This window comes from Paramisgurnus dabryanus, chromosome 22 (genome assembly GCF_030506205.2).
Source record: "Paramisgurnus dabryanus chromosome 22, PD_genome_1.1, whole genome shotgun sequence".
Classification (NCBI taxonomy): domain Eukaryota; kingdom Metazoa; phylum Chordata; class Actinopteri; order Cypriniformes; family Cobitidae; genus Paramisgurnus; species Paramisgurnus dabryanus.
The window spans coordinates 30,091,466-30,102,704 of NC_133358.1; the positions used below are offsets into that span (position 1 = coordinate 30,091,466).

The window sequence follows — 11,239 nt, forward strand, 5'->3', positions numbered from 1 at the left end:
TTCATTCATTCTGAATCTTTACTCATATTTTTATTTTCTTTATGTAGAATCAAGAGGTGAAGTGACCGTCATTCAAACACCTGCAGTCAAATCTGTTCATCTACGAGACACAGTTACTATCACCTGTAAAACTAATCCTGAAGTCTATGAGAGCTCAGGTTATCACTTTCTGTCCTGGTACTTACAGAAACCTGGAGAAGCTCCTAAACTCCTGATTAAAAAAGCAAATGAGTTACAGTCTGGAACTCCATCAAGATTCAGTGGCAGTGGATCAAAAACAGATTTTACTCTGAGTATCAGTGAAGTTCAAACTGAAGATGCAGGAGATTATTACTGTATGAGTGTACACTATATCAACAGTAAATATGTGTTCACACAGTGATAAAGAGTCGTACAAAAACCTCCTTGACTGCACACATACACCTGACAGATACTGCAGCTGTACACACACACGCACGCACACTCACTCACTCACTCACACACACACACACACACGCGCACACGCACACAAACACACACACACACACACACACACACACACACACAAAGTTGTGTATTTATATATCTGTGGATGTGAGAAATAAATCTTGAATGTTGAAGTGCAGGTTAAAAACATTTCTTCATTTGATCTTCTCTAATTCAATATATTAATCTGACTTCTGAGATCAGACTCATTGTGAAGTGTTGAATCTGATCAAAGCTCATTTCTTCATCCATCAGTTAAACTCATCAGCGTCTCATTTCAGCGAATAAAGAGTCAAAGAGTGAAACTGAGAGTTCAACTCATATTTGTATCTTCAGGATGAAGAGATTCAGTTCTTCTCAGAACAGAGCAGATGTTCAGACACAAGAGTTTGATGTTCATCCAATAAAATCAACAAACACTAAAACTAATTAAATAAAAACTCATTTATAATGATTATTATCTTTTCTCACAGTACGTCTTCTGTTTTAATATTTATGACATTCATAAAATCAAATGTAAGTGGTTGCTGGTTTGTCTTTCTGGTCTTGTGTCAGTTTATCTGCAGATGTCTTCATGCTTCATTGAGTGAAGTTTATTTATAAACCAATGATCAATACACTCATTGTTCAAATTCAAAAGAAATCACAAGACAAAGAAGCAATATTTAATATTTCTTTATTGAAAAGCATAGAGAATGAATAAAGCAGAGCCCCAGACTGTTGTATGAATAGTTGTCCACTGTTGATGTGAGACATGAATGAGAAGAAGAGATGAGAAGAAGAGAGGATCTACTCAGAACACAGATCTTTCTTCACTTCTCCAGTGACTGTCTGACCTTCCCGACTGATCTCACAGATCACTGAGTCTCTGTTGATCCATTCTTGTTCAGTGAGAGTCAGACTGCTGCTCCAGCTGTACAGACCGCCGTCTTTCTGTAGGACTCCAGCTCTGTTCTCCTGAGATCCTGACATCTTCCCATTCACTTTCCAGCTCAGACTCCAGTCTGAAGGGAAACCATTGCTGGCCACACACATCAGTGTTGCTGTCTTCTTGCTGGAAATCTCTTCACTGGACGGCGGCAGGACGATCACTTTAGGACGACTTACACCTGACATACACAGATACACAGAGAAAAAGATCAAGAGATTAAAAAGAAATCAAATAAATCTATAATCAAATATATATTCTGTTTTTGAGTTTAATATCATATCATCGGTTAATATCATTTACTCTGTTAATGCACTACACTTATTATAACACAAACACAGTAATAATACAACAATATTTTATATGAATATTTGTTTCCTGTGATTCAAGTGCAGCAACAACAAGGTCATGGGTTTGATTCCCAAAATCTGTACAATATCTTGACTGCATTATAAATCACTTCATATTAAAGCATCTCGCAAACACATTGTAAATTTTTTTGTTGAATCAACTCAGATTTACAAGTCATTTCAATTTACTATTATTTATCTTGACTAAAGATGAGTTGTTATAACTTCATGTCAACTTTCTTTTATAAGTTGTAGTAACTCATCTCTTGTCAACATAAATAATAAAATAAAAAAAAATTAAGGCAGCAAAGATTTTTTTACAGTGCACATAAAAATGTAATAATTTATTGTCAGTGGTATTTTCATGTAAAATGTAAAAATATGTTTAATGTAAAATATGTTTAATATGATTTTATCCTATCATAGTGAATCTTATAAAGGTTTGTAACAGAAGTTTGTGTAAATATTCAATCGTCTTCACTGTGCTTGCGTGGCGTTCTGTGATAAGCGGTTTAATCGCAGTTTCATCTCTTGTTGTTTTGTTATGCGCTGACACTTTTATTTGTGGAAACATCAAAGCCACTCTGGAGATCTGATAAATCAACAAATCAATATAATTAACAATATAACAATAATCATTTATACATCTTATGAAGTTACTTGTATCTCTTACAGTTCCTTGATTGATGTTTTTAATTTCTATCTATTTCTATCTGAGCTTGTAGTTATTTATGAAGTTCACTTTAAAATTAATACTGAATTTATTTGGTCAGTACGGAGACACAAGATGTCTTCTGTTAACTCGTGTTTATATGAAGTGAGTCTGCGCACCACACAACAAAAATTAAAGTAGCAGACACTTGAATCTCAAAATGTGTTAATAAAGACAAATAAATTAAGATTTGACCTTCTTCTTTAAATTCAGCAAATTTATCGTCAAGACACAATAACTTCAGACTAGAAAAAAAATCTCATAATACAACACAATTCATTTTAAAACCCATAAACATTAAACATATAAGGTAAAGAGTTTATTATCTCTGTGCATGAAATGTGTTATATCAGTAAACTTGCTTAGCTTTAATTTAAAAAAATAACACATTTAATTCTGCATGATAATAATTTTAATACTGAAGTGTTTGATTTTTCCTCTCGTGAAAACAACATTATGTTTATATCACTAAATTACATGCAGTCTTCAAAAGAAATCTCAATTTATATTCAAAACGCTTTTACTGAGAATTAAAAATAATTAATAAAAGAGAAATTATTGCTTCATAATATAACTGCATGCTGAAAAAAATAAATTTTAATATAGTTATTATATATTTTTGTACTTACTGCCGACTTCCAGTCTCGTGCCGGTGCCGAATGTGTACCACAGTGATAGAAACAAACTGAGCAGCTGTACAAAAACCTCTGAACGCTTCACTAACTCTGACTTTATAACAAACACATTTAACACAATGATTAAACTCTTTATGATTTGAGCTCTGATATGATCAAATATTTCTGAAAAGGTTTGAAATCTCTTTAATTACTCATCTTATTAAAACTGTATTATTTTATTAAATCATCATCTGATGAGTTTCTTTACTACAGAAGTTGTTTAGATGATCTGAGGATTCTTGTATCTATATAAATTCTTGTATAGATGGTTTCAGCAGTAACAACATAAACAAGCGGCTGTTGTGGTCCGCACGTAACTTCCGGTAAACTCTGCTAAGAATAAATAACAACAAAGTTCTTTAAACGTAGTTTATTTATATAACAAGCAAAAAAAAAAACAATACATAGATTAGGAAACCAAAACATTTGTTATTTTCAAAGAGGCATTTCTTCAAGAGATCAGTTTAGCAACTAGTCAGACCATAAAAAAAATCAAACCGGAAGTAAAGTTCGGATCCAGACGTGTATCGCGTCAGTGCACGTGTGTCCGATGAAACCGTCTATATGACAAAATCCACAAACAGATGAAACTTGTCTTACAGCTTTGCTAAAAGTATGATGTTCACAAACAAACCCAAAGTAATAAAACATCAGATGTCTCTATCTGTTACTGATATTCAGGATTTGATCTGTGTGTCTTCTCTTCTCCTGCAGTTCAGATCACTGAAAGTCTACTAAACACATTCAACACCTCGAGTAACTAAAGGGTTAACTTAAGAGAAAATCTACTCATGTTATCTCAAACAGTTCAGTGTCCCTTCAGATCAAGAGAACCAAACCAATTAAATATGATTTAAAGAACTGCACAGAAAAAAATTCTTTCAATTTACTCAATTGTTTTAAGGTGAGTGGTTGCAATCAATTTATTTAAGCTACATTTAAACAAAAGTTTTTTGTTTTGTTTTGTTATTTTTTGTTTGTTTGTTTAAATGTAGCTTAATAAATGTAGCAAATAAATTGATTGCGACCAGCTATCTTAAAAAATGGAGTAAATTGAATGACTCATTTCTTCAGTGTGTATTTGTGTTTATAAGAAAAAATAATCTCTGAATATTTCAGTAAGCAGAACTTTATACACAATTGTTTTGTGTGTTTGTCTATTGTCTAAGTTAATAGAGACGACTCTGTCATTGGGCCGATGTGTGAATCTTTATAAACTCAACACTAAACTTTTATCATTCAGTGAGATAAAGACAAAGACTGTAAACAGCTCTACTGTAGTGTTTGTCTGTTACTTTCATCTAAAACCTGAGAAAGATGTAAATGTTTCAGTCATTTGATTGAGATTTCTTCTGTTTGTAAATAGATGACAGTGAGAGAGGAAACAGATTTGAATTTGTGTGATTGTGATGAGATGAGAGCAGAAGATCAGACTGTCAGTCAGTCAGGACATCACAGCTCCTTCACTTCTCAATCATTCACTGGAAACATGACAACACAAACTCTCATCTGTTCTCTGATCATTTCACTTACAGGTCACATTCAATGACTGCATCTCAATCTTTATTCATCTTTGTGTCATGATGACTAACACTGATCTGATGCTTGTGTTGTTTTTCAGGTTGTTTTGGTGAGATTATTCTCACTCAGAGTCCCAAAGTTCAGATGGTGTCAGGAGGAGAAAGCATCTCTTTCATCTGTAAATCCAGTAGTTCTGCTTTTCAATCCAGTTTAGTTTGGTATCATCAGACACCCGGAGAAAAACCCAAACTCCTTTTCTATAGTGTTGGTAGCCGAGTGTCTGGTGTGTCTGAGAGATTTACTGATGGGAGATCAGACACAAACTTCAAACTGAATATCAGAAATGTTCAGCCTGAAGATGCAGGAGATTATTACTGTCAACAGTATTATGAGTTTCCACTCACACAGTGATAAAGAGTCGTACAAAAACCTCCTTCAGTAAAAGAGGAACTACAGACACACAAGTTTACTCTGATTATTACTGTGAATAAAAATAGACCATTTAATAAAAATAAACAATTTTAACACTGATATTACACCCTCAACACTACCTATGAAACTGTGTTTACATTCAGAAATAACTGTTGATATTGTGTCGTGTTATACAGTAAATAATGCTGAACACCTCCTGTTATCATCTAATGATCTACACATCAAGAATTAATCCAAATATTTAAGACAAGAATCCACAGATAATAAAATAACATCTGAAAACAATAAACATAAACATGTAGAAACAGTCAGTAAAGTATAAAGTTGTGTTGTGATGTCATGAGATAAATATTTAAATCAGTGTGAGTCTGTTTGCATATCAGATGAGATGCTTCAGATCTCTGAGAGTTTATAGTGCTGTGAGTTTAACACTTCATAACTCAACACAACACACAAAACTAAACATCAACAATGACCTTCATCATCATCTTCATCTCAACACTTTTATTCTCATTACAAGGTAGATTTTAAAATACATTTACCTTATTTATATAAAACATGACTGGAGAATTTTAATTAATTCTATACCTATATTTAATTCTTATTTATGATTTATCTTGCAGGGTGTAAATCACAGATGACAGTAACTCAAAGTCCTTCAGTGAAAACTGCAGCATCAGGAGACTCTGTTACTCTGAGATGTTCTCTATCACATCCTACTTCAAGCTGTACTCCAGCCTGTGTGTTCTGGTACTTACAGAAACCTGGAGAAGCTCCTAAACTCCTGATAAAATATGTAAACACCCTTCAGTCTGGAATTTCATCAAGATTCAGTGGCAGTGGATCAAACACAGATTTTACTCTGAGCATCAGTGGAGTTCAGACTGAAGATGAAGGAGATTATTACTGTCAGAGTTTTCACTGGCCTGGTAGCACACGAGTGTTCACACAGTGATAAAGAGTCGTACAAAAACCTCCAGCAGTCAGACTGCACAGATACACCTAACAGAAACTGCAGCTGCACACACACACACACACACACACACACGTTGGTGTATGTGGTTTACGCGGACATCTCCATAGACGCAATGCATTTTATACTGTCCAAACTGTTATATTCTATTCCCCTTACCTACCCCAGTCCCTAACCCCAATGTCACAAAAACCTGTTGCCAGTCTTTAATCTATGAAAAACTACCATTAAGTATGTTTTTTTAGCTTTTCCGTTTATGGGGACACATTCTGTGTCCCCGTAAACCACCTTTATAGCATAATAAACATGTCATTATACACTATTCATGTCCTCGTAAACCACATAGACCAACCCAAACACACACATACACACAAAAACATACACACACAAATACACAGACACACAAATATAGACAACAATGATTGTAAAAACCCATCTCATGGTGTTGTGTCGATATTTCAGGAGTAACTGATGGTCAATGTCAACTTGAATTCTTTAACAATCTGAATATCTGAACTCAGTTCATATTGGTCTCTGGATCTTTCTAGGTTTGTATAAATAAAAGGCTGATTTTAAATGTACATGTGATGTCTGCTATCAGTTTATTATTATGATTCATACTCTTAAAGTATATCATGTAGCTGTAGTTTCATTCAGATGTTCTTGTGTGCTTATTATTTCTGATAAAGAAAGAGGACAACATCAGTCGTGTCCTTGTCAGTTCATAAGAAATTCCCTTAAAACTTCATAACTGACAAAAGTCTTCATTTAGAAGAAGTGAAAGTGTTCAGGTCCACAGCATTTAAACAAACAGTAAATGTGAGATGTGAAAATCAGATTTGCATTGGTAGTGTTGAGTGATTCTGATCCTCTCAGCTCTGTCTCCTGTTAACATCTTCAAACCACATCAACTTTAGTTTACTTTCATCTGGAAACGTGCTCTCTACTCAACAAAGGAATTTTAATTACAGACACTGACAAATGAAAATGACTTGAACACAAATGTAACGTCTTCAAAATCTTTATTGAATGTAACAGCAAACACAAGAGATGTTGTGAGAGTTATAAAAGTATAAATTATCAGACGTGTATCAGTATGAGTCTGACACAGATCATCAGATATATGAGAGATCTTCAGCTGGACAAACATCAACACTCAGATCTCCTAACAGCGACTCTTACGCATGGAGACCTCGTGAAGAGTTTCATCATGTGTCACTCTGCAGACGAACACCTCCGCCTCTTCCCAGAGTGCTTTACTGAGGGTCAGGACACTTTTACGGCTGTATCGGCCGTCCTTCTCGCTCTCGGCACTGGTCTGAATCCCGTCAGTGACCTCTGACCCATCCAGTGTCCAGCTCACCAGCGCCCCCTGTGGAGAGTAAGAGTTGAGCAAACAGAGCAATGCTGCTGAGTCTCCAGAGATCTGAAGAGCAGCAGGTGACAGCAGAGACACTGAGGGCTTCACTGTGGGTCCAGCTACACAAAACAAACACAACAACACAACACATTATTCAACACAAACTAAACTCATACTTCATTCACTCTGATCAAACTTTATTTGTGAAATAAGAAGAGAAATAAGATCTGACACTGACACTTGTCATGTATAGATCTGTTTCAGCATTCACTATGTGATCATAGATTAAGAAATATACACTTATAAATATTACAATCTGACATAAAATTATTTTTATAGTTAGTAATACAAATATGAAAAATGTGCAATTATACGCATTTAGTGTTTTCCTGTTTTCTATCATTTCTTTTTTCTTTTATTTATTCTTTTGTCTCATCTGTTTTTTCCTAAATGTATTCTCAGTAAAGCCGCTTTGTACAAATGCAAAACTGTGCTACACAAATAAAACTTAATTGAATTTCACACTTTCATCTTTTCCTCTCATTTAGATCTGATTTAGGCTTATATGAAAATTTTTATTATAATATAATCTTATCATTCAATTTATTTATTCATGTAACATTTTTTAAAGTAGCTTTACATGATGAATATAGAGGAATATAACAGATTAAATTCATTCATTCCTGTAATTTGTAGATCATTGAATTAGTTTGTAATGAGTTAAGTTAAATTAACCTTTAACCGCTTCAGTTCATCAGTGTGTTGTGATTTAATATAAATAAACTAAATATAAATCTGTCTATAAGTAAGATTATTTATTCACACAATAGACAGCAAATTTAGAAAACACAACAAATGTAAAGTTTTAACAATTAATTTGAATTAGGATTTTTTTTTTTTTTAATAAAGTATGAATGAAACATAAGAATAAAATAGTTTATAAAAGCAAATATTATAAAGATTATTGATGGACTACTACACTGATGTATTAACGGTTCACTATAACCACAATAAAATTAATATAATAAACATTGATATAATAATATTGGTAACACTTTACAATAAGCTTGTATTTTTTAACATTAGTAAATGCATTAACATGAACAAAATAATAAGCAATATAGTTTTTCCATCATAAATCTTTGTTAATGTTATAGTTAAAATCAAAACAGTTGTTATTGTTAGTTTATTGGACCTTAACAAATATATAAAACTTTTGATTTAAAAATTGTGTTGAATTTACCATGACTAGTATTATCAGGGACGTAGAAGTACAGTAATGTTCAGTGTTAGTTCATGTTAGCTTATACAATAACTAATGTTAACAAATACAACCTTATTGTTAAGTGTAACAGTACCATAACATCAATGTAAAACATTTGTTTTAATAACTACAAGTTTTTTTAAAAGCTCAAACATTTTTAGGAGACATTTAAAGACTTACTTCTGATCACCAGTTTGGTTCCTCCACCAAATGTGTACCACAGTGCTTCATTTTAATGAAACGCTCGTACAAAAACCTCTGTTACACTCCAGTGAACATCAAACTTTAACAGAGAGAGAAAACAATACAGACACTGAAATATCAACACTGAGACTCATCTGACACTGAGAGATTAAAACATTATCACAAAATTGATTGATTATAAAAAACACAAAGACCCTCATCCCTTTATAAAGTCTTTAAATAAATGAAAATTAGAAAGTTATTACATTCATTTTAGTTTGTAGAAATCAAAAAATCCATGCATTGGTCACATTTTTATTATTTTGTTTAATTTATGGTTTATTGATGTATATCAATCCATTGTAAATAATGAAAGGATTTTAATAAGGCACAGTCTAATGAGCTGTGAAAAGATGCTAAAGATACATTTGCATAGAGACTCTTTGCATTGGGAAGACTTCAGGATTTTTTATAAACGCTGCTTTCAGATGGAGCGACATTTACTACACAGAGCCATAGTTCACCAAGAAGCTAGGCAAAATCGTGTTCATAATCGAGGAAAATCGATTCCGATAATCTATGGGATTTTGCCTAGCTTCTCTGTGAACTACGGCTCTGTGTAATAAATGCCCCTCCATCTGAAAGCAGTTGATGGCGATTTACTTCTAATCATGGTACGGGCTTTACTGATGAAACACGCATGAGAATCGCAGACGATTTTTTTTTTGCACAGCCCTATCTGAAGTCTATACGGGCTGGGGCTATCAGGCTTTTCTCCAGCTTTCTGTACCAGGATAGCTCCTAAACTCCTGATACACTATATTGCCAAAAGTTTTAGGACACCTGCCATTTTATGCACGTGAACCTGAATGCAATCCCATTTTTAATCCATAGGGTTTAATATGGAGTTGGCCCACCCTTTGCAGCTGTCACAGCTTATTGGAAGACTTTCTACAAGGTTTAGGAGTGTGTTAATAAGAATGGTTTGACCATTTTTCTAAAAGCTAATTTGTAAGGTCACTGATGTTGGACGAGGAGGCCTCGCTCGTAATCTCTGCTTTAGTTCATTTCGAAGATCTTCTATTGGGTTAAGGTCAGGACTCTGTGCAGGCCAGTCAAGTTCCTCCACACCAAGCTCGCTCATCCATGTCTTTATGGAGATTGATCTTTGCACTAGTGAACAGTCATGTTCATCCCCAAACTGTTCCTACATAGTTGGGAGCATGAAATTGTCCCAAATGTCTTGGTATGATGAAGCATTAAGAGTTTCTTTCACTGGAACTAAGGGGCCAAGCTCAACCCCTGAATAACAACCCCACACAATAATCTCACCTCCACCAAACTTTACACTTGACATAATGCAGTCAGGCAAGTTCCGGTCTATTGGCAACGTCCATGCTTGGGCATAGAAACCCATTTCATGAAGCTTTCAACGCACTGTTCTTCATCTAATCTTAAAGCCACACAATGTTTAGAGGTCTGTAGTTATTGACTCTGCAGAAAGTTGCTGACTTCTGCGCACTGTGCGCCTTACCATGTGCTGACCCCTCTCTTTGATTTTAATTTAATAAATAACTATGATTAAATGATGAGTAAACTGAAGGTGTCCAGATTTAATAAAATTAGTTAACCCTGCAACCATTGACTAAGATCAGACTGAAGATTATGTGACTGTGAGATCCACGTACATCAGCATGAGACTCTGTGGAATATCAGGTCCAAAATAAATTAATGAAAAACTAAGAGTTTGAGAATTGTAAAAATAGTCTGTGAACTATGATAATCAAGTAATTGAGATTCAAACTGTATCATAATAAATTTGGGTTCAGATTAAGGTTAATAAAGACGACTCTGTACATGGTCCAATGGGTGAATCTTTACACTAAACTTTCATCATTCAGTGAGATAAAGAAGACAAAGACTGTAAACAGCTCTACTGTAGTGTTTGTCTGTTACTTTCATCTAAAATCTGAGAAAGATGTAAATGTTTCAGTCATTTGATTGAGATTTCTTCAGTTTGTAAATGTAAGTGACAGTGAAAGAGGAAACAGATTTGAATTTGTGTGATTGTGATCAGATGAGAGCAGAAGATCAGACTGTCAGTCAGTCAGGACATCACAGCTCCTTCACTTCTCAATCATTCACTGGAAACATGACAACACAAACTCTCATCTGTTCTCTGATCATTTCACTTACAGGTCACATTCAATGACTGCATCTCAATCTTTATTCATCTTTGTGTCATGATGACTAACACTGATCTCATGCTTGTGTTGTTTTTCAGGTTGTTTTGGTGAGATTATTCTCACTCAGAGTCCCAAAGTTCAGATGGTGTCAGGAGGAGAAAGCGTCTCTCTCATCTGTAAATCCAGCA

The 11,239-nt window shown here is 34.2% G+C and overlaps 3 gene segments (V, D, J or C); 1 reads left to right on the forward strand and 2 right to left on the reverse strand.

Annotated features, from left to right (window-relative positions):
* Positions 1-1,124: 1,124 nt before the first annotated feature.
* Positions 1,125-3,280, reverse strand: LOC141281391 (Ig lambda-2 chain C region-like; the record flags this gene model as incomplete). The annotated part of the segment is given in 2 exon segments: positions 1,125-1,574; positions 3,085-3,280. Coding segments are annotated over 2 exon segments (516 nt in total), but the record flags the coding sequence as incomplete, so codon positions are not given.
* Positions 3,281-5,556: 2,276 nt separating this feature from the next.
* LOC141281392 (immunoglobulin kappa variable 1-8-like) lies at positions 5,557-6,040 on the forward strand. The segment is given in 2 exon segments: positions 5,557-5,605; positions 5,709-6,040. Coding segments are annotated over 2 exon segments (381 nt in total).
* A 795-nt stretch (positions 6,041-6,835) lies between these two features.
* LOC135740611 (Ig lambda-3 chain C region-like) lies at positions 6,836-10,282 on the reverse strand. The segment is given in 3 exon segments: positions 6,836-7,537; positions 8,863-8,907; positions 10,198-10,282. Coding segments are annotated over 3 exon segments (444 nt in total).
* Positions 10,283-11,239: the final 957 nt, after the last annotated feature.